The sequence below is a fragment of the Mastigoproctus giganteus genome, chromosome 11, assembly GCF_048544385.1.
Source record: "Mastigoproctus giganteus isolate SK-2022 chromosome 11, ASM4854438v1, whole genome shotgun sequence".
In the NCBI taxonomy this organism is placed as follows: Eukaryota; Metazoa; Arthropoda; class Arachnida; order Uropygi; family Thelyphonidae; genus Mastigoproctus; species Mastigoproctus giganteus.
Window position 1 is genome coordinate 856068 of NC_143585.1, and position 24303 is coordinate 880370.

Sequence of the window (24303 nt, forward strand, 5' to 3'; positions counted from 1 at the left end):
AAGTTACAAAGGAGGTTAGGCAGGCGAAGGCAGATTACGAGAGATCCTTGGCAAGGGATGCGAAGAAAAACAGCAAAGAGTTCTTTACTTATGTAAACTCTAGAAGGAAGGGGATGAATCAGATTGGTCCACTTGAGATCGATGGGTCAACTGTTGATGACCCTGCTCGGGTAGCTAACAAACTAAATGAATATTTTGCATCGACATTCACACATGAGGAGTTATTCAGCGAGGGGAATGCCAGAGGTGTATTCAACTCTAGCAGTAAGCTAGAGAATCTTGTAATAACTGAGAGCAAAGTGGAGGAGAAATTGTTGAAGATAAACACAAGAAAGGCACCTGGGGTGGATGGGATCTATCCAGTTATATTAAAGGAGGCAGCAAAGGAGGTAAGCAAACCCTTAGCCATAATTATGAGAGCTTCCTTGGACTCAGGGGAGGTACCCATTGACTGGAGATGTGCAAATGTGACCCCAATTCACAAAGGGGGATCAAAGGCTGACACAAGTAATTATAGACCTGTGAGTTTAACTTCTGTTCCCGGAAAATTAATGGAGGCACTGGTGAAAGAAGCACTGCAGGATCATCTAGACAAGACTTCAGTTATAGCTAGGACACAGCATGGTTTTGTTAAGGGGAAGTCTTGCCTGACCAATTTGATTGGATACTATGATGCAGTCACAAAAGAACTGGATGCAGGGAATAACTTTGATATTATATACTTGGATCTTAGAAAGGCTTTTGATACTGTTGCACATGGAAGACTGCTGCACAAATTGGAGCAGTGTGGCATTGGAGGCAAGTTGCTGCTATGGATAAAGGGGTGGTTGAGGGGGAGAAGACAGAGAGTGGTAATCAATGGACACTGCTCATCGTGGACTAATGTTATTAGTGGAGTCCCTCAGGGTTCAGTATTGGGGCCTTTATTGTTTTCTGTATTTATAAATGATATTGATGATGGTATATCAGGCTTAATGTCCAAGTTTGCAGACGATACGAAGGTTGGCAGGGTTGTCAAGGACACTACTGACACTATGCTGCTGCAACAGGATTTGGAAAGGTTGAGCAGATGGGCTTCGAGGTGGCAAATGAAGTTTAACATTGACAAATGTAAAGTACTACATATGGGAAACAGCAACCCCAGAGCAACGTATCAACTCTGTGGTACTACACTGACAGTGGTAGAGAATGAAAGGGACCTGGGGGTGGTGGTGCAGGCAGATATGAAGTTCTCTGAGCAGTGCAGACGAGCTGCAAGAGTAGCTCATGGTGTATTGTCAATGATATATAGGAATTTTTCTAGCAGGGATAAGGAGGTGATTATTCCCTTGTATAAGGCAATGGTCAGGCCACACCTAGAGTACTGTATACAGGCCTGGAGGCCTCATTTCAGGAAGGATGTAGAGCTGCTGGAACGAGTACAGAGAAGGGCAACTAGATTGGTGAATGGGACAAAGGGGTTCTCTTACGAAGAAAGGCTTAAGTTTTGCAAATTACAGTGTCTGGAAACTAGGCACCAGCGGGGTGATCTGATAGAGGTGTACAAAGCCTTGAATGGTTTGAGCATGCTCAATGCTGATGGGATTCTTCCTCTAGCTCAGAAAAATCACCTGAGAGGGCATAAATTCAAATTGAGGAAAGACAGATGTAGGATAGATGTGCGGAAGTTTGCCTTTAGCCAGTGGGTGGTTGGTGGGTGGAACAGACTTCCATCCCTTGTCGTGGAAGTTGATAGCCTAAATAAGTTTAAGGCTCAGCTGGACAGGTATTTCGAACGAACAGAGGGGTGAAGTGGAAGTGGTTATTTTTATTTATTTATGTTACTTTTTTTTTTTTTTTTTTTTTTGGCTGATGCTGCATAAGCTTGCTTTCTTGCATCAAATGCCTCTACTAATGCTAATGCTAAGGCAACTGACTCCTTTAACCACAGTAAAACTTGACTGTCATGGAACATCCTTAAATAACATCAGCACGATCATGGTTCACAGCACTTATTACTGTAGAAGCATGGGAATTATCCTCGTTCATGAAGATTGGAAATTGCTCAGGAGCATACCAGGCAGAACTGTTCATCTCATCCAAAAATTATGGTTTCAAAGAGGGATTGAATATGGATTCCCCTATCTCTGTTGATGGTATTATGTTCTGAAGAACAAATCCCCAAGCTTTTGCCATTCGTGGTTCCAATACCTATGCGTACAATCAATGATGGCAGTGTCACCTGGAGAAGTTTTCTCTAGAAACACTCCTCCCGGAAGTGTTAAGCCAGATTTCCCATAGTCTGTGGTCTTTATTACACTAATATGTTCCCCCATGTGATCTTTAAACCTGCATTCTCTCTCTCCAACCTAGCACTTCCCACAGTCTGGACATTTGATCTAAAAATAACCCCATTGTATCCTCAGTAGGTACAATGGGGTTATTAGTAGGTAGTTAAAATAAAAATAATCCCATTGTATCCTCAGTAGGTACAGGATATTTTACCTTTGACGTGTCTTTTTGCAATCTCTGTCCTGGCAGCTACACACAGCATGTCTGTCAGGTGCATAATATTCTAGAGATCTGCTCTTTTAAGTCTGGATAGTAGGGAATGTATGTGGTAGAAAACAGGTGAGAATTCCTTTCTTCGCCAGTGTTTCAGCTTCTCGAATATGTTTGTTCGAGGTCTTCTGAGGGTAGCTGCATTTTCGGAGATCCTCTGTAACATTTAATCTCCTCCATTCTATCCTCAGAGGTGCTGAAGTTGGACCCAGCCCTATCCAATAGAGGCCCTAATTACACTATTCTTATGATTGTTGGCTTGTGCCATTATAATGTGTGTATTGTCCTCAGCACATAGATTTCCTGTACACTCATTTTTACTCTGGGGCCATCCCTACAAACTAATAAATCAAGTAAAGAGAAGCAACTGTCTATTTCCACCTTCAAGATGAACTGAATAAAAGGGGAGAAACCATTGAGGAAGCTGAGAACACTGTCCTCTTCTCCTTCTGTACAATGGCGAATGTATTATCAACATAGATTTACATGCACGCATGGGGGATGAGACGGAACAGCCCATCCAAAATTCTGGACTCCAGCCCTTCCATGGCTAAGTTGACAACAATAGCACTAAATTGGGGAGTTTGTAGCTGCACTGTGAACCTATTTATACATATATTGTATGACCTGCTTATCTTGATATGCAGGTTATATTGCATAACCTACTAATATTGATATGCAGGATTTTCAGAAATACACGATTTTTACATGGGTAAAAATCGTGCATTTCTGAAACCTATGAATATCATTCTGCCTACTTCTATTATTCCAAAATCTCTTATCCCAGAATCAGAATTACATATTACATTAGTTTAGTGTTATTCTTTTACTTTTCTCTCTTCATTTTGTAATGTTTTATCAGTTCTGTATTTGTGAATTCATTTATTGAAACTAAAACCTTTTATAATATTTGGGTATTATCAGCAGATATGTATTGCTTATATATGTTAATAATTTTTATTGAATTTTGTGTTTGATGCTCAGATTGGAAAGATTTTTTCAAATTTAAGTTCAAAGAAAGAAAAAAAATTGTGAAACTGACTGCAGCAGAAATAATTTCGTAATAATTAGTTCGACTGCATCAGAAATAATTTCATAATAATTAGTTCGACTGCATCAGAAATAATTTCATAATAATTAGTTCAGTTACTGGTTTTATAAAAACTGTCCTGGCAGGTGATGCTCATACTTCCATTTTGAGCACCAGTAATATTACCATGCATTTCATACAGCTATATAAAAGTTTTATGAAAACTCAAGTCATCTTAAAATATGTTACTTTAAAGCTACTACATTAGGCAGAAGATCATTTATTGACCTGGATTTAATTTATGAAACTATGAAACTTATTGATGACCGTGAAGAACCAGTCCGTTTACTTGCTCACAAGGCACTTGAAAATCTTGCACATTCTCGTCTTGGTAAGGTTCAAATTTTCATTTGTTAAATTAACTATATTAATGTAATTGCTTGAGGTTATTTATTGATTTTTTGATGATGTCTCTAGAATCTCTTGTGGCATCTGATATCTGGAGATATCAGATGCCACAAGAGATATCAGATATCAGAGGTCTTGTGGCATCTGATATCTGGAGATATCAGATGCCACAAGACCTCTCCCCCTGTAATTTGAATTTATGACCCCCAGTTCTGGAATCTTATATAACAGTGAAAATTTCATCCTCATTCATTTTACTTTCACCTCTCAGAGTTTTATAAACTTCAATCAAATCTCCTCTAAAATGTCTAGTTCCAAGATGTGCAGCCCACATATTCAAAGTCTTTCTAATCAAGTGCATTGCCCATCTCTGGACCTTTTCAACAGGCTTAATGTCTTTTTTTAGATGCAGTCTCTATAGCTGGACATAGTGTTACAAGTATGCCTTTTGTAGAGGTGGTATGTCCTTCCTCTCTCTCTCTCTCTCTCTCTCTCTCTCTCTCTATAAATAAATGTACAATAAATCATCTACAGGACACCATGGGTCTTCCTTGCTGCCTGTCCACATTGCTCAGAGGACTTCATGTTTGATTGTATTGCAATTCTAAAGTCAGATTCTTCCTCTGCTGTTTTTATTTTTAACCCAACTAAGTGTATAAGCTATTTTGGGGTTGCTATTCCCCAAGTGTAAGGCTATATATTTTGTAACATTGAGAAACAGCTGCCACTTTTCTGACCATTTCTGAAGTCTGTTGAAACAGTTGAAGAATCTGTACTTGATGCTGATCATTAACTACCCTGCTGTTATATTGATATCACTCCCTTTATCCCATTATAGAAAATCAAAAACAGTAGGCCCAGTACTGATCTTTGGGGAACCTCATTTTGTATGTTAGCCCAATCTGAATAAAGATTTATTGCAACTCTCTGCCTCCTCCACTGCAGCTATCCTGCAATCCATCTAGAATGTTCCCTGTGATTTCAGCATGTCCAGCTTATACAGTTTATTAGAAAAACTTTTGAGCGTAAAGGCAAGTAAGGCTCCTGCTCATAAGTAGCTGGAGTTGATGGCATATATTCTGTAGTTTTGAAGGAGAGTGCAAGAGTGTATTCAACCACTGAGGTTAATTATAAGGGAATCTTTGGACTTGGGGACGATTCTTTTGGATTGAAGAAGTGCCAGTGTATTGCCAATGCATAAAAGCAGTTCTAAAAGTGAAGTTAATGTCATTTTGAAGGACACATGTCTTTATTAAGAGTAAATCATGCTTAACTAATTAGAAGGCTATTTTGACACAGTTACTCATGAGCTGGATTTAGAGAATAATTTCAACTTAGTTTATTTGGATTTTAGCAAAGCACTGGACCCAGTCTCTCATGAGAGCTTACTTTATAAGCTTGAACAGTTTTGGATTACTGATAAAATTCTAAGATGGGTGGCTGCAGGGCAGAAGGCAGAGGGTTATGATTAATGGATATCTTCAGATTGGCGTAACATCCGGAGTGGGGGCCTCCTCAAGGATCAGTTCTTGAACCACTGTTATTTCTCATTTTCATGAATTATTTATTTTATTTATTGTATGGCTTGTATAGTACACGCAGAATCAAATTACGACTCAAGAATGATAGATATAAAATTGCATAAAACAAAAGTCACAAATGAACATATAACTTATTTAAATAGTCAATTGCCACATCGGTTACCACCAGGAAGTCTCCAGGGTTTCCTTCATAGTCTCGCAAGGCATAATCCTCTATTATATGTTGAATGATCTGACTATCAGCTCCGCAGTCGCACATCGGAGAAGGAATTTTGCTCCACTTATGGAAGAAGGTCTGCACATCTATTGTGGCACGTTTGTGCCCTGTTTATTACTAGCCATATCGTACAATGCTGGTCAAAACTAGGTGGTGCTCTGAAGATAGAAGGCATGGTATGACATTGCGGAGGGGGGTTTTCTAACTCTTGCGTCCAGGTGTTCAGAAGGTTGAAGTTGGCTTGTTGCAATGTTTTTTGCCATCAGGATTGGTGGATGTCTGGAACGGAGCTTGTTTATTCCTAGGTCTTGGATGTCTAAATTTATTGGTAGTTCAGGATTGTCTATTTTCCTGCATTCTTTGATGAGAGCATATTTTCTTTGAAAATCTGTTGGTGGGATGTGGCTCAAAACCGGTAGCCAAAAGGTAGGAGTTGATCTGATTGTTCCAGTTATAATGCACATGGTGTTATTTAGCTGTACATCCACCTTTTTATGTGGTTACTGTTAAGCCAAACTGGAGCACAGTACTCTGCAGCTGAGTAGATGACACCAAGAGCTGACAAGTGTAATGTCGGAGCAGAGGAGCCCCATGTGGTACCACAAAACTTTTGTAGTATATTATTCCTTGTTTTCAGTTTTGCTGCAGTTCTTGGCAAGTGTTCATTGAAAGATAATGTTCTGGCTCGGTAACACCCAAATATTTCAGATCTTTGTTGTGTGTAAGACGGACTTTCTCAAAGTTTATGTTCAGCTCTCTAGCTGCCATCTTGTTATAGAGTTGGAAGCAAGATGCCTCAGTCACTAAGGGATAGAAAGCATGATGTCAAATTTGCAGATGAAAAGATTGGCAGAATTATTAATGATAAGTGTCAAGTAACGCTCCTTCAGAATAACTTCAACAGACTTCAAAAATGGCCAGAGAAGTGGTAGCTATGTTTTAATGCTGCTAAAGGTCTTACACTTGAGGAATAGCAACCCACAAATAAATTATACACTTGGTGGAGTTTAATTGAAAACAGTGGAGGAAGAAAGCGACTGGGTGTTACAATAGAATTAGCATTAGTAAAGGCACATGATGCAAAAAAGCAACCTTATATAGCATCAGCCAAAAAAAAAAAAAAAGAAAAAGAAAACCTTCACATTTCACCCATCCACTCACTCCAAATGTTTGTCTACTTCTGCCTTGAATCTATTTCAGCTATCAACTTCTACAATGATAGATGCACGTTTGTTCTAGCAATCAACCACCTGCTGGCTAAAGGCAAACTTCTGTCCTACAACTGTCTTTCCTCAATTTGAATTTATGCCCTCTCAGTCTATTATTCTGAGCAAGAGGAAGAATCCCATCAGCATTGAGCATACTCAAACCATTCAAGGCTTTATACACCTCAATCAGATCACCTTGTAGGTGCTTAGTCTCCAGACAATGTAATTTGCAAAACTTAAGCCTTTCTTTATAAGAGTAACCCTTTGTTCCATTCACTAATGTTGTTGCCCTTCTCTGTACTCGTTCCAGCAGCTCTACATCCTTCTTAAAACGAAGCCTCCAGACCTGTATACAGTACTCAAGGTTTGGCCTGACCATTGCCTTATACAAGAGGATAATCACCTCCTTATCCCTGCTAGAAAAGTTAGAGAATATCATTGACAAGACACCATGAGCTACTCTTGCAGACCATCTGCACTGCTCAGAAAACTTCATATCTGCCTGCACAATTACCCTCAGGTCCTTTTCATTCTCTACCACTGTCAGTATAGTACCACACAGTTGATACACTACTCCTGGGTTACTGCTTCCGATAGGCATTACTTTACATTTGTCAAAATTAAACTTCAGTTGCTACCTGTCATCCCATCTGCTCAACTTTTCTAGATCGTCTTACAGCACCTTACTGTCATTAATGTCATTAACAACTCTGCCAAACTTTGTATTGTCTGCAAACTTGAACATTAAGCCTGCTATACCATCATCAAAATCATTGATGAATACAGAAAACAACAATGGACCCAACACTGAACACTGAGGAACTCCACTAATAACATTAGTTCACAAAGAACAGTGTACATTGATTACCACAGTCTGTGTTATCCCACTCAACCATTCTCTTTACCCATAGCAGCAATTTGCCTCCAGTGCCACACTGCTCCAATTTGTGCACCAGTCTTTCATGTGCAACAGTATCAAAAGCCTTTCTAAGGTCCAAATACATGATATCAAAATTATTACCTGCATCCAGTTCTCTGTGACTACATCATATTATCTAATCAAATTGGTTAGACAAGACTTTCCCTAAACAAACCCATGCTATGTCCGAGCTATAACTGAAGTCTTGTCTAGAGGACCATCCTGCAGTGCTTCTTTAACCAGTTCCTCGGTTAATTTCCCTGGAACAGAAGTTAGACTAACAGGTCTGTAATTTCTTATGTTACCTTTTAATCCTCCTTTGTGAAATGAGGTCATATTTGAACATCTCCAGTCCATGGGTACCCCTGAGTCCAACAAAGCTCTCTCATAATTATGGTTAATGGTTTGCTTACATCCTTTGCTGCCTCCTTTAATATAACTGGTAGATCCCATCCACTTCAGGTGCCTTTCTTATCTTTATCTTGAGCAATTTCTCCTCCACTCTGCTTTCAGTTATTACAATATCATCTAGCTCACTGCCAGAGCTTAATTCACCTCTGGCATTCTCCTTCAATAACTCCTCATATGTGAATATAGATGCAAAATTCTCATTTAGTTTCTTAGCTACCTGAGCAGGATCATAAATAGTTCAACTATTGATATCAAGTGGACCAATCTGATTAATCCCCTTCCTTCTAGAGTTTACATAAGTAAAGAACTCTTTGCTGTTTTCTTTGCATCCTTTGCCAAAGAATTCTCATAATCTGCCTTTGCCTACCTAACCTCCTTTGTGACTTGGTTACAGACCAGCCGCTATTTATTGTAGGCTTCCATGTCAGCTGTCAATTTATGTATCCCATGCATTTTTCTTCTCTGCCACATGTCTCATTAGTTCATATGACATCCATTTAGGCCTAAACCTTGAACAGTATTTCTCAGTTGGTATGAAAAGCCTAGTAGCTTCCAAGATTAATTCTTCGAATGCTTCCCATTTTGAATTTTCTGTTTGTAGCATCATAAGTTGGTTTGACCGTATAGAATTTAAATACTGTCTCAGACCTCCATAGTGTCCTTTACAAAAGCAAAAACTCTTCCCTTTACCCCTGATAGTACTTACCTCTTTGAGTAAATCCCACTTCAGCACACTGTGATTACTGCCACCTAGTAGTTACTTTATCTGCAGATTCTTAATGCATGAAGAATTACTACTGATAACTAGATCAAGAGTATTACCCCCTCTGGTTGCCCCTTTAACATGCTGCTGTACGAAACAATCATCCAATTAATCCACAAAAGCCTTTCTAGTGTATGAGTGACCAACCCACAAATTCTAGTCAATATCTGCAAAATTAAAATCCACCATTATAAGATAATCTGATTTACTGGCCTACTCTATTTCCCTGTTTATTATACTCATCAGAGTCATTAGGCCTATAACACAGTCCTGTTCTCAATTTTGCTTTTCCAGTGCTTATGTCACACCAAACTGACATGACATTGTACTGTCCAGCCATGTCTACTGGCTGTATTTCCTTGGATTTTATGTGTTTCTTAAGTAATAGCATAGTCCTTCCTCCCTTCATATTCTCTCTATCCTTCCTGTAGACATTGTACTCCCCAAATTCCATTTCTGCATTCCTTTTATCTGTGTGATACCACGTCTCCGATATCCCAACAGTATATGCCTTTGATGTTTTGACCAACACCTCAAAAACTGCTGATGAGGCTAGTTCGAGTCAGAAGTGTTCAAAGCCGCTAATTGGAATTTTCTTCTTTATTGATTTAAAATTATTGTTTTTCTAAAACTTTTGATTTAAATTTAGTAGTATAGCATTATTTTTTAATTTTCCGATTAATCTGGTGTATTTATTCTTTACTTGGCCTTGTAATTGCATAAAAGTATTGGTAAGGGTATCAAATCCACGTGTTACGAGTTGCAGCTCCGCTGAACAAGAAGTTTTTTAGCCATATTTAGCTGCTTTATTGACCATTTGTTACATCAAATTATTTTCTATAAGTAGCGTATAGACCTAGTCAGGATCCTCAGTTTATTCTGAATTGAGACAGCGAGATTTGGAAGTTAATTAATACTTAAGTGTCCGTAGATTTACCATTCGTAACTTGCCGCCATTGTTATACAACACAACGTTATATCCCAAACTAGATAGCGTAAGCTTAGTATAGTACAATATAGTATAATATTGTCAATTAATCAGTAAAATCTATTAATTTTGTTAAACTTCGTTGTCAAATAAATTGTATGTTTAACTAAATACATATAACGACTTAGATTACAAACGTAACATAATTAATTAATACATAACATGATACGGAAGTTATATAAACGGAACTCATAGATAATACTTGATACTGAAAAATATATATAGTGTTATAACTATGTTGGGATACAAATTTAGAGTTATAATTTAGTACTGAGCCTCCGTAGCGGAGTGGGCAGGAGCGGGAGTGCAGTAGCACACGCTCTTTGAGTAGACCGGGGTTCAAGCCCCTGACTGCTGAATACGTTTGATCTGCCAACCCGCACTGGACCAGCGTGGCAGATTATGGTCCATTTCCCTCAGCATGAATTTTTGAGGAGGCTTCCATCCTGCGGTGGGTTGATAATGTCAGCACTTTACTTTTTTTTTTTTACTGAAATTGAAATTTTATTGAAATTAAATCGAAATCATGGATCAGAACAGCAAGCAAAAGGTTCAAGCTAATGGGAGTGCTGTGGCTCAGGGGAGAACTGAGGGGGGGCAGTTGCTCTCTGAATACAGCCTTTTAAAATGCACTGCTTGCATGATATTTGTGGAGCAATTGGGTACCGGACATGATATTGCCATGGGGAATGTCTTTTTGTGTGCACGATGCAAGGAGTGTAATGAAATCCGGCAACAACTCAGCGTTGTTATGGGTCTATATGAGAGCTTAAAGGACAGGGTGGATGCCCTCGAAGGATCTAAATTGAGGGGGCCCATCAAACTCTCAGCTGCCCACATCAACACCAGAGCTTGCACTTGGTCATCACGCAGCACAGAGGCAACCCACAAGGCAGAATGTGCTGGTTCCACAGGAACTAGTAGTTGTTGGTGACTTTATTGTCAGGGAAACGGAGAACATGCTTTGTAAAAAGGATAGGTGGAACAGGACCAGGGTATAACTGCCAGGGGCAAAGGTTGATGACGTTGTAGAGCAGATATCATCTTTTAAGATGACATTGTTGTACACGTTGGAACTAATGATATTAAGAGTAGGAGACCGGCAGAATTACTTAACAAGTACACGTCACTATTGAAAAAAAGCCGTGAATTAGGGTTGAATTTGAAAGTGTCTGCAATTCTGCCCAGACACGATAGGAGGGAGTATATGATGAGAGCCTTTTCGATCAATTTGGCCCTGGAAATATTGTGCAAGGCACAAGGGTGGATGCCCTCGAAGGATTACAAGTGAGGGGCCCATCAAGCTCTCAGCTGCCCACACCAATGCCAGAGCTTGCACTTGGTCATCGCGGAACACAGCGGCAACCCCCAAGGCAGAATGCGCTGGTCCCAAAGGAACTGGTAGTTGTTGGTGACTCTATTGTCAGGGAAACGGGAAACATGCTTTGTAAAAAGGATAGGTGGAATAGGACCAGGGTATGTCTGCCAGGGGCAAAAGTTGATGACGTTGTAGAGCGGATATCACCTTTTAAGGGCACAAAAGGTGATATAGTTGTTCACGTTGGCACTAATGACATTAAGAGTAGGAGACCGGCGGAATTACTTGACAAGTACAGGTCACTGATGAAAAAAAGCCGTGAATTAGGGTTGAAATTGAAAGTGTCTGCAATTCTGCCCAGACACGATAGGAGGGAGTATATGATGAGAGCCCTGTCAATCAATTCGGCCCTGGAAAGATTGTGCAGGGCTCAAGGGGTAGAATTTTTTTCAGCCTGGTCTGTACTTGTTAACAGGAGAGACTGCTTCTACAGGGATGGGATACACTTAAATAGAAAGGGTGCAAGAATGTTTGCTGATGCTATCGAGGCAATGTTAGGTGGGTCGGAAAACTGCTAGATTGGGGGGATACAAGGACTAATAGATTAACAGTAGCCACTGGCAGAGGTGAAAGTGATTCTTGCACTGCTTCTATTGGAATGAGCCGCAGCCTGGAAAATAAGATGCAGGATATTTCAGAGACTGCTGGGAATCATTGGGGTACAAGTAAACACATGGGTTGTGTTAGGGTAGCTAAGAAAAAGAACAGGTGCATGTATACTTGGGTGTACACTAATGCTAGGAGTTTAGTAAATAAATTTGATGAATTTGAGGTATTGCTCAAAACATCAAAGGCAGATATTGTGGGGATTTCAGAGACGTGGTGTCACACAGATATAAGAAATGCAGAACTGGAATTTGGGGAGTACAATGTCTACAGAAAGGATAGACAGGATAGGAAGGGAGGAGGGGTTATGCTATTAGTTAAAAAACACATAAAATCCAAGGAAGTGAAGCCAGTCGACATCGCTGGACAGTGCAGTGTCGAGTCAGTTTGGTGTGACATAAGCATTGGGAGATCAAAATTGAGAGTAGGAGTGTGCTATAGGCCTAATGACTCTGATGAGTATAATAAGAAACTGTTCGGAGAAATAGAGTGGGCCAGTAAATCAGAGAGTCTTATAATGGGGGATTTTAATTTCCCAGATATTGACTGGAATTTGGGGGCTGGTCACTCACACAGTAGCAAGGCTTTTGTGGATTTATTGGATGATTGTTTTCTACATCAGCATGTTCAGGAGGCAACTAGAGGGAGTAATACTCTTGATTTGATTATCAGTAGTGATTCTTCATGCATTAAGAATCTGCAGATAAATGAACCACTTGGTGGCAGTGATCACAGTGTGCTGAAGTGGGAGTTACTCAAAGAGGTAACTACCATTAGGGGTAAAGGGAAGGGGTATTGCTTTCGTAAAGGTGACTACAATGGACTGAGACAGTATTTAAATTCTATACAGTGGGATCAACTGATGATATTGCCAACAGCAAATTCAAAATGGGAAGCATTCAAAGAACTTATCGTGGAAGCTACTAGGCTTTACATACCAACTAAGAAATATTGTTCAAGGTTTAGGCCTAAATGGTTGTCAGATGAACTAATGAGGCATATGGCAGAGAAGAAAAATGCATGGGATACACAAATTAACACGTGACACGGACGCCTATGATAGATACAAGTTGATCTGTAACCAAGTTACAAAGGAGGTTAGGCAGGCGAAGGCAGATTACGAGAGATCCTTGGCAAGGGATGCGAAGAAAAACAGCAAAGAGTTCTTTACTTATGTAAACTCTAGAAGGAAGGGGATGAATCAGATTGGTCCACTTGATATTGATGGGTCAACTGTTGATGATCCTGCTCAGGTAGCTAACAAACTAAATGAATATTTTGCATCGACATTCACACATGAGGAGTTATTCAGCGAGGGGAATGCCAGAGGTGTATTCAACTCTAGCAGTAAGCTACAGAATCTTGAAATAACTGGGAGTAAAGTGGAGGAGAAATTGTTGAAGATAAACACAAGAAAGCCACCCAGGGTGGATGGGATCTATCCAGTTATATTAAAGGAGGCAGCAAAGGACGTAAGCAAACCTTTAGCCATAATTATGAGAGCTTCCTTGGACTCAGGGGAGGTACCCATAGACTGGAAATGTGCAAATGTGACCCCAATTCACAAAGGAGGATCAAAGGCTGACACAAGTAATTATAGACCTGTGAGCTTAACTTCTGTTCCAGGAAAATTAATGGAGGCACTGGTTAAAGAAGCACTGCAGGATCATTTAGACAAGACTTCAGTTATAGCTCAGACACAGCATGGTTTTGTTAAGGTGAAGTCTTGCCTGACCAACTTGATTGGATACTATGATGCAGTCACAAAAGAACTGGATGCAGGGAATAACTTTGATATTATATACTTGGATCTTAGAAAGGCTTTTGATACTGTTGCAAATGGAAGACTGCTACACAAATTGGAGCAGTGTGACATTGGAGGCAAATTGCTGCTATGGAGAAAGGGGTGGTTGAGGGGGAGAAGACAGAGAGTGGTAATCAATGGACACTGCTCATCGTGGACTAATGTTATTAGTGGAGTCCCTCAGGGCTCAGTGTTGGGTCCATTATTGTTTTCTGTATTTATAAATGATATTGATGATGGTATATCAAGCTTAATGTCCAAGTTTGCAGACGATACAAAGGTTGGCAGGGTTGTCAAGGACACTACTGACACTGTGCTGCTGCAACAGGATCTGGAAAGGTTGAGTAGATGGGCTGAGCGGTGGCAAATGATGTTTAACATTGACAAATGTAAAGTACTGCATATGGGGAAACAGCAACCCCAGAGCAACGTATCAAATCTGTGGTACTACACTGACAGTGGTAGAGAATGAAAAGGTTGTTATTGTTATTTGGTTTTTAGGAGCATTAGCAACTAAGGCCATATTACTCCAGGAATATGCTGTGGTCATTTCCTTGACCTTTCCGCATCCTCCGTATTTGGTGGTGACGGGCTCGAACCCCGGGAATGAAAAGGACCTGGGGGTAATTGTGCAGGCAGATATGAAGTTCTAGCAGTGCAGACTGGCTGCAAGAGTAGCTCATGCTGTCTTATCAGTGATGTACAGTAATGTTTCTAGCAGGGATAAGGAGGTGATTATTTTCTTGTATAAGGCAATGGTCAGGCCACACCTTTAGTACTGTATACAGGTCTGGAGGCCTCATTTCAAGAAGGATGTAGAGCTGCTGGAATGAGTACAGAGAAGCACAACAAGGTTAGTGAATGGAACAAAGTGTTGCTCTTATGAAGAAAGGCTTAAGTTTTGCAAATTACAGTGTCAGGAGACTAGGCACCGGCAAGTTGATCTGTGATAGTGGTGTATAAAGCCTTGAATGGTTTGAGCATGCTCAATGCTGATGGGATTTTGCCTCTTGCTCAGAATAATCACCTGAGAAGGCATAAATTCAAATTGAGGAAAGACAGATGTAGGATATTTGTCCGGAAATTTGCCTTTAGCCAGTGGGTAGTTGGTTGGTGGAACAGACTTCCATCCCTTGTTGTGGAAGTTGGTAGCTGAAATAAATTTAAGGCTCAGCTGGACAGATATTTCGAACGAAGGGGTGAAGTGGAAGTTTTTTTTTTTTTTTTTTTTTTTTTTTTGGCTGATGCTGCATAAGCTTGCTTTCTTGCATCATATGCTAATGCTAATATGGGATTGAGTCAAATGCTTTTCAGAAATCTAAGTAAACGATGTTGAAATTAAGTCATAGCTCCTGAGTGACTGTTAAAATAGCTAACCAGGTTGGTTAAACATGACTTTCTTTATACAAAATGTTTCTGTATAAATGATCTTGTGATGCACTCTTTATCATTGCCTTCCTGAGTTTCCTTACTCAGGAAGGTCTCATTTCAGGAAGGATGTAGAGGTGCTAGAACGAGTACAAAGAAGGGCAACAAGACTGGTGTCTCTTACCAAGAAAGGCTTAAGTTCTGCAGATTGCAGCATCGGGAAATAGACACTTGCAAGGTGATCTGATTGAGGTGCATAAGGCCTTGAGTGGGTTGAGCAGGCTGAATGCTGATGGGATTCTTCCTCTTGCTCAGATGAAGAACCTGAGGTGGTATAGATTCAAATTGAGGAAAGACAGTTGTAGAATAGATGTGCGGAAATTTGCCTTTAGCCAGCGGGTGGTTGATCAATGGAACAGACTTCCATCTTTTGATATGAAAGTTGATAGCCTAAATAAATTTTAGGCTATCAACTGAGCTGAGCTGAATAGGCATTTGGAACGAATGGAGGGGTGAAATGCGAGGGTTTTTTTTTTTTTTTTTTTGGCTGATGCTGCATAAGCTTGCTTTCTTGCAGCCTATGCCTCTGCTAATGCCATAAGATGTTGTTTGATTACAGTCATTTTGCTTGTTGCAAAGCGTAGGTGTTTCATAAGGTTATGCTTCTATTGCATGAGACAGTGATTGCAAAGTATTGCATTAGTTGTTTCTATAAATATGCTGTTGGAAGCGTGTACATGCTCATTAGTATTTTGTTTTGCAGAGGTCTAAGCATGGCTCCATATGTTCATTGAGACCAAGAAAAAAAAAGTGTAGCTGTTGCTCTGTCCCAGGATGGGCTTTCTGCGAGTGCCATCACTGACAAAATTGGCTGCCACCATTTATATGTTTCCTGTAAATGAACAGGAACCGACACAATTTGGCCTCAATAGCCCTTGTGTCGTTAAGCTCTATACCAACAACAGCCACCATTCTTGCATATCCTGGGTGCTGAAATTAAAGATTGAAACCGGTGATCTGAAGAGAAGAGCTGGATCAGGCCGTAATAGAGTGAGTACGCCTTCTCAAGATCGATATTTGAAACGGCTATCCCTTCACAATCACCATTCTAGTGCTCCAAATCCAAAACTGGACTTTTGTGTTGTAAAAAGTGCATGAACTATCTAAAGACTGCTTTCGGTATGTGGTTTGCATGCCTATCGGGCCCAAGAAGAAGCATTTGTTAACCCAACAGGCGCCTCCGTAGCCAGGTGGGAAGGAGCAGCAGTGCGTCGCACACGCTTCTTGATTTGACCGAGGTTCGAGCCCGTCACCACCAAATATGGAGGATGCGGAAAGGTCAGGGAATGACCACCGCATATCCCCGAGCAATATGGCCTTAGTTGCTAATGCTCCTAAAAACCAAATAACTAACCAAATAACTTGTTAACCCAACAGATGAGGAAGAAGCGACTTGCTTGGGCTAAAACGCATGTTTCATGAACAAAAGGACAATGGAACACCGTCATCGTGATTAATCGAAATTCAACCTGCATGGCTCATATTGGATGTCAGAAGACAAAAATCAGAGGCATACCATCCTGACTACATAACACCTATTGTAAAGTTCCCCGCCAGTCAGATGGTCTGGGGATGCATAACAAGCAAAGGGGTGTGGCAAATTAAGTTTATTAACAGAACGATGAATGCAGAAACTTACACTGCTATCTTGGAGGAGTGCCTGAAAACTGTTATTAGGGATACCCACACAGATGTCCAAAACTGCATTTTTCAACAGCACTCAGCGCCTTGCCACACAGCAAAATTGGTAAGTTTTATTCTATTTAGATTTAATTATCAGTTTGTATTGTTGTCTCACAAGGATACAAACATACACCAATGTTTTCCCTCATATTTCTCCCTTCAGGTGCAGTCATACCTTAGAAATGCTGGCATTACAGTGTTGGACTGGCTTGAAAACAGTGCAGATTTGAACCCTATTGAAAATTGCTGGTATATAATGATGTCTAAAATTGCTCAGAAGAAGCCAACAAGTAAAATTCAGCTGCAGGAGAGCATTGTACCACGAAATTGTGCAACCATATATCCAGAAGTTGATTAACTCAATGCTAAATCGTTAAAAGGCTCTAATTGTAGCTTGAGGAGGAACAACAAAATATTGAGGACTTATTTTGCTGATTTTAACATTTAGTTAAGGCATATGATAGAAGAAAGCAAGCTTATACGACATCAGCAAAAAAAAAAAAAAAATACCTTCCCAATTCGCTCATCTCGTCACTCCAGATGTTTATCTACTTTAGCCTTAAATTTATTTAAGCCATCAACTTCCACAACAAAAGATGGAATTCTGTTCCAGCAATCAGCTACCCGCTGGCTAAAGGTAAACTTCCGCACATCTGTTATACAACTGTCTTTCCTCTATTTGAATCTATGCCCCCTCAGGTTCTTAATTTGAGCAAGCAGAAGTGTCAGGTTCTTAATCTGAGCAAGCAGAAGTATCCAGTCAGGTTCTTAATCTGAGCAAGCAGAAGTATCCCGTCAGTACTGAGCCTGCTCAAACCATTCAAAGCCTTATACACCTCAATCAGATCACCTCTCAGGTGCCTAGTCTCCAGATGCTGCAACTTGCAGAATTTAAGCTTTTCTTTGTAAGCGCACCCCTTTGTTCCTCTCACCAATCTTGTTGCCCTTCTGTATTCGTTGTAGCAACTCTACATCCTTCCTAAAATGAGGCCTCTAGACCTGTATACAATACTCAAGGTGTGGCCTGGCATTGCCTTGTCTTTGCTAGCAAAATTCCTACATATCATTGACAAAAAAACTCCATGACCTGCTATGGCAGCCCACCTGCACTGCTCAGAGAACTTCATATCTGACTGCACAATTACCCCCACATCGTTTTATTCTCCACCTCCCCGAGTGTAGTCCACACAGTTGGTACATTTCTCTTCAGTTAATGCTACCCATACCCCCAGGAGCTCACATCTAGTGAGTATGAGCTTGGCACACCCAGCGTCCTGAGCTGGATATCATCATTCTTCTCTTTCTTGGTGATTCCTTTCTACTCTCGCTCGCTCTCTCTCGCTCTCTCTCTCTCTCTCGCTCTCTCTCTCTCTCTCTCTCTCTCTCTCTCTCTCTCTCTCTCTCTCTCTCTCTCTCAGGGTAATAGGGAAATTTTTTTTTTTTGCCTGATGCAGCATAAGCCTCAGGCTTCGTTGCACCATATGGCTAATAATAATAATATGGAGTACTTTACATTTGTCAACTTCTCAGCCCATCTCTCTAATTTTTCTAGATCTTGTTGCAGTGGCATTGTTGTTAACAAGTCTACTGTCATTAACAAGCCTTCTAACCTTTGTATAATCTTATAATCTGCAAACTTGGACATTAAGCCTGATATACATTCATCAATATCATTGATAAAACACAAACAACAGTGGGCTCAGCACCGAACCCTGGGAAACTCCACTAATAACATTAGTCCACGAAGAACATTGTTCATTTATTACCAATCTCTGCCATCACCCACTCAACCATCCCTTTATCCACTGCAGTAATAATAGGACCCGAGTGACTAAAGCGATTCTATAGTGATTTGAAAGCGATTTTCTTAAAAGAGCGATTGATTGTAGTTGAACGTTAGTTTCTAATTTCCAAAGTTATATAATTTTGCTCTTCTAAAGTAAAGAAGTCAGCTTACTCAACAGAAAGGAAAGCCACCTTTCTTCTTGTATATAAAACTAATCTACTAACGCACTAACACTGACAACCTTATCGCTTGGTCACTGGTGGCACCGCTCCTGCCTCCACGTGGCGGGGCTGGAAGCCTGGGAGGAGAAATCCATTCTCCCGGGACTAAAAGGAGCAACTATGGACAACACAAAACAGTCCTACTATGGATCACTTGATCCAGATTCAAGTAGACATGACGACCATGATAATTTGAATAAATCCCATGCTAAGAGACAAAAAAAAGAAGGGACAGATTTTTCTGCTCCTCTCTTCTTAATATTACATTCCTCCACAGACCAACCATTGAGTAAACTCTCCCCATTTTTGATTCAGAAATGTCTCGAAAATGTGGCTGGGCCTCCAAAAATGGTTCGGCGACTAAGATCTGGAGACCTATTAGTGGAGATGAGTGAACACAGACATGCTGAAAGACTCTTGAAAATATCTACCTTTGGTGGAATTCCCACAAAGGTTACCCCACATGCTACCTTGAACTCCTCTAAAGGGGTAATATCTGAATGGGATCTTCTAAATGTATCAGAGGATGAACGTGTCTCTGAATTAAGCAATCAAAATGTAGTCCAGGCGAAAAGAATTATCATCAAAAAAGATGGAGAGCCTGTCCCTACACGAACAGTCATATTGACATTTAAGTCACCAAATCTCCCCACAACTATAAAAGCTGGATATCTCAGATGCCATGTTCGACCGTACATTCCCAACCCAGTTCGGTGCTTTAAGTGCCAAAAATTCGGTTATTCGCAAACTGTGTGCAGAGGTATAGTCACTTGTGCTTCTTGTGGTTCAAAAGAACACACACATACGGACTGTAATAATGAAACCCAAAACTGTCCTAACTGCCAGGGAAATCATTCTGCCTTCTCTAAGGACTGTATCCAATGGAAAAGAGAGAAGAACATTCAGAGATATAAAATAGAGAATAAAGTGTCATATCAAGAGGCAAAGAAACACTTTGCAATCCCTACTAAATCATCTACATACGCCTCAGTTACTCAACAGCTACGCACAATATCAACCCAGACTGACTGCTCCGTCCCTCCAAATATCTCTATATCTGGTTGGGCGAAATCATTACTTACTTCATTAAAAGAACAATCTCCCTCCAAATATGCAACCCAAGAAGTAAATACTCCGGTAACAATACCTCCAGATAAGAATCCCAATCAGCAACCGAAAGTATAAACTAAGAGCTCTGAAAGAACTGATACGCACACATTCAGATCTGATACCATGGACACTGATGAAAAAGCGGATGAAGATGACACATTTCTTGAAATTCATCCAGAAGGTGACATTGACACAAGCAGACCAGTCTTCTCAAAGAAGGATAAAGGAAAAATTGACAGACGTAAGCAAACTACCTCACGGAAGTTAACAGACACTAGCTAAAACCAAACAATGGATACAGTTATTCAATGGAATTGTCGTGGGCTCCGTGCTAACTTTGACGATTTTTACGATCTCCTATCTGAATACAAGCCTGTTGCAGTATGCATTCAAGAAACAAATCTCACAAATGCAATATCTATGAAAATTAAGCATTACAATATGTATAGAAAAGATAGAAACTCATCTAATTTAGCTCATGGAGGAGTAGCACTCATAGTGAACTCTTCGGTACCCTCTAGACCTATCCCCCTGCAAACATCTTTAGAGGCTATTGCTGTCCGTGTCACCTTTGGAATCACAATAACATTAGTTTCATTGTATCTATCACCAAATCATACTTACACCTTTGCTGATTTAGATAATTTAGTAATGCAAATACCTGCTCCCTTTTGTATTATGGGTGACTGGAATGGCCATCACCCGCTATGGGGTTCTCAATATCTTGACTCCAGAGGACAGATAATTGAAAAAATTTTAGATAAACATAACCTGACAATTTTAAACACAGGTGCTCACACATACGTGCATTTATCATCTGGCTCAACTTCTGCTATTGATCTTTCAATATGCTCTCCAGTGATATTTCCTCTCATAGACTGGACCGTTACTAATAACCCTCGCGGGAGCGATCACTTTCCTATCATCTGTACGTTCTGTATAAGTTCTACTCCTCAGAGTAACATTAGGAAAACCTGGAAATTTGCTAAGGCTAACTGGATTAAATACCAAGAAATAGCTCACTTAGATACTGTCTTCATAGCAACCCACACAATTGACTCTGCAGTAAGCTACATTACAGATACAATAATGAAAGCATCCGAGACTGCTATACCAAAATCATCATCCAAAATCCGGCTTCATCCAAAAATGTGGTGGAACGAAGCATGCAACAGTGCTAAAAAAGAAAGGAACAAATATTGGAATATTTTTCGAAAACATCCAACCACAGCTAACCTCCTACAGTTTAAGAGAGTCAGAGCTAAAGCTCGTCATATAAGACAGGAGAGTAAAAAAGAAGCATGGGCGCATTATGCTTCCACCACAAACAGATCCACGGATACTTCTACAATATGGAAAAAAATCAAAAGAATTAATGGTAAATACTCGCAGACAACTTCTCCTATCCTAACTGTAAAAGGGAAAGAAATCTCTGAACCTACAGAAATTGCCAATGCCTTAGGTACTACGTTTGAAACGCTTTCAGCTGTTGCCACATATGAACTTGCATTTCAATTGCTAAAATCCCAGACAGAAAAATACAAACTAAATTTTAATACTGTCATCCTTCATTCTTATAATCTGCCTCTGACCATGAATGAATTGCGTAATGCACTTGCACGAATGAAAAACAGTGCTCCAGGTCCCGACGGGATTTATTACACCATGATCTGCCATCTAAGTGAGGAATCATTAACTGTACTCTTACAATTGTATAACAGAATTTTCTTAGAGGAGTATTACCCCGCTAGCTGGTGCCATTTTCATGTGCTAGCCTTCCCGAAACCAGGGAAAGACCACACAGATCCATTCTCATGTGCTAGCCTTCCCGAAACCAGGGAAAGACCACACAGATCCCAAAAATTACCGTCCTATTTCTCTAACCAGTCGTCTGGGAAAAACATTGGAAAAATAATTAATGCCAGACTGACATGGTTATTAGAGACTCAAAACATTTTAAGCCCAAGTCAGTATGGTTTCCGGAGAAAAAGACGTACTCTTGATCTCATTATCAAAGCCGAAACAAATATCCGGAATGCATTCTTGAGAAATGAACACCTAGTTATGGTATGTGTTGACATCGAAAAGGCCTTCGATACAACTTGGCGATATGGGATTCTTCAGGACTTGCATAAATTTGGACTTCGGGGTCATCTCCCAAAATTTATTAAGAACTTTCTAGGCAATAGATCCTTTCAAGTCCGATTCCACTCTTCATTATCTCGAACATATGTACAAGAAGAGGGAGTCCCCCAAGGATCAGTGTTGAGCGCCACACTCTTTGCCATTAGGATTGATTCTATTACCAAGTGCATACCTAACACAGTTGACGCATACTTGTACGCTGACGATCTTGCCATGTCATGTCATTCTCAAAATATGAGACTTATTGAAAGACAACTACAAGGCACCATTAACAAAATAGTCTCTTGGGCCAAAAATAATGGATATCGGCTTTCTAAACCAAAAACGACTGCTGTGCATTTCTGTCGCAAACGTTCTTTACATCCGGATCCAGACCTTCAGTTGGATTCTCATGGTATTACTTTCCAACCTAGTATAAGATTTCTTGGTGTAATATTTGATAAAAAATTAAACTTCCTGGAACATATAAAACATATTCGTACAAGTTGTCTTAGAAAACTGAATCTTCTCAGAGTAATTTCTTCTATGTCATGGGGTGCAGATCGTTACGTGCTGTTACATTTATACCGCTCACTGATCAGATCCCGGTTAGACTATGGGTCTCCTGCATATGACTCAGCCAGGCCAAGTGTATTGAAATGGCTTGTCCCTGTACATCACAGTGCATTAAGAGTTGCACTGGGGGCTTTTCGCACATCACCAATCTTAAGCCTGTATACCGAAGCCTATGAACCACCGTTACACCTTAGGCAGGAAACTCTACTACTAAATTATGCAGCCAAAATCAGCAGTCTCCCACATCATCCCATGTGGCAATACCTCTTCACGCCAAAATGGAGAGAAATCTATCAAACTAAACGGCATTACAACAAACCATCTGGCATTAGGCTTGAAGCTTTGATCACAAGCTGGGGCCTGAAGTTTTCTAACACCCTCCAGGATACTAGCATGGAAACGCAGCCATGGCTTTCCATGGCTCCAGTACAGATTGATAGACATTTTCAGCAATGGGGAAAGAATAACCTCTCCGATATCAACATTAGACAAATACATATGGCTCACTCTACCGAGTTTAGCAGCTTCATTCAGCTATACACAGATGGATCCAAAACTGGTAATAAAGTTGGCACAGCTGTAGTACTACCAAATGCCACCATCTCCAGATAGCTCCCACCAGAATGCAGTACTTATACCTCAGAGTTATATGGTATTCTACTAGCCCTAGAGAATATAAAAGAAGCCTCGTACGCTAAATCCATCATTTATACGGACTCGTTGAGTGCTGTTAATGCTCTACAGTGTAAATCCTTCCCTAGTCATCCTCTGATACAGAAAATTTTAGCACAGTTATTAGCACTTCATGGACGTGGACAGCTCGTAATATTTTGCTGGATCCCTGGACACGTTGGAATCGTAGGAAACGAGCAAGCAGATTTAGCTGCTAAAATTGTTACAAATGAGATACCATCAAATTTCAGGACTCCTTATAGTGATCATAAGTCCTTTATCAAACAGACATATAAAGAAGTGTAGACACGCTTGTGGAAAGATCAGAAAAATAATAAACTTTTTGAAATCAAGAGAGAACCTAAACTGTGGCAATCCAGCCTGAGACGAAACAGAAAGAAAGAAACTATTTTAGCCAGATTACGCATTGGTCATACTTTCCTCACTCATAGCTATCTCCTAACAAACAGTGACCCTCTACAATGCAGTAATTGTTTATGCCCACTAACAGTAAAGCATATCATCATAGAATGCCCGCAATATCAAAAAGAACGGAAAACAGCTTTTTCCTCTAATTTTCATAATTACAATCATTTAACACTGCAGTGTGTCCTAGGAGATCGAGAGAACATAGATGACATTTTTCTTTTTCTAAAATTTATTAATGAATATCACCTTATCTGAAGTGCTATCTCCTGTAAGAAAAACGATGGAAATATCAGACAGTAATTAGTGCATTATAGCCCAAGTTGCTGATGCACCAATAAATCTAACAAACAACAACAACAACAACTGCAGTAATAACTTGCCCTTAATGCCATACCGCTACAATTTGTACAGCCGTCTTCCCTGTGCGATAGTATCAAAAGCTTTCCTGAAATCCAAGTAT

The 24303-nt window shown here is 40.1% G+C and overlaps 1 protein-coding gene across 1 annotated transcript in view; it reads left to right on the forward strand.

The window, feature by feature from the left end:
- Positions 1-24303, forward strand: part of LOC150077635 (radial spoke head 14 homolog) — a 172958-nt gene that overhangs the window by 45580 nt on the left and 103075 nt on the right. The window contains exon 4 of the mRNA XM_090385039.1: positions 3828-3962. Coding sequence (XP_090241165.1) covers positions 3828-3962 — 135 coding nt within the window. The remainder of the gene's footprint in view (positions 1-3827; positions 3963-24303) is intronic.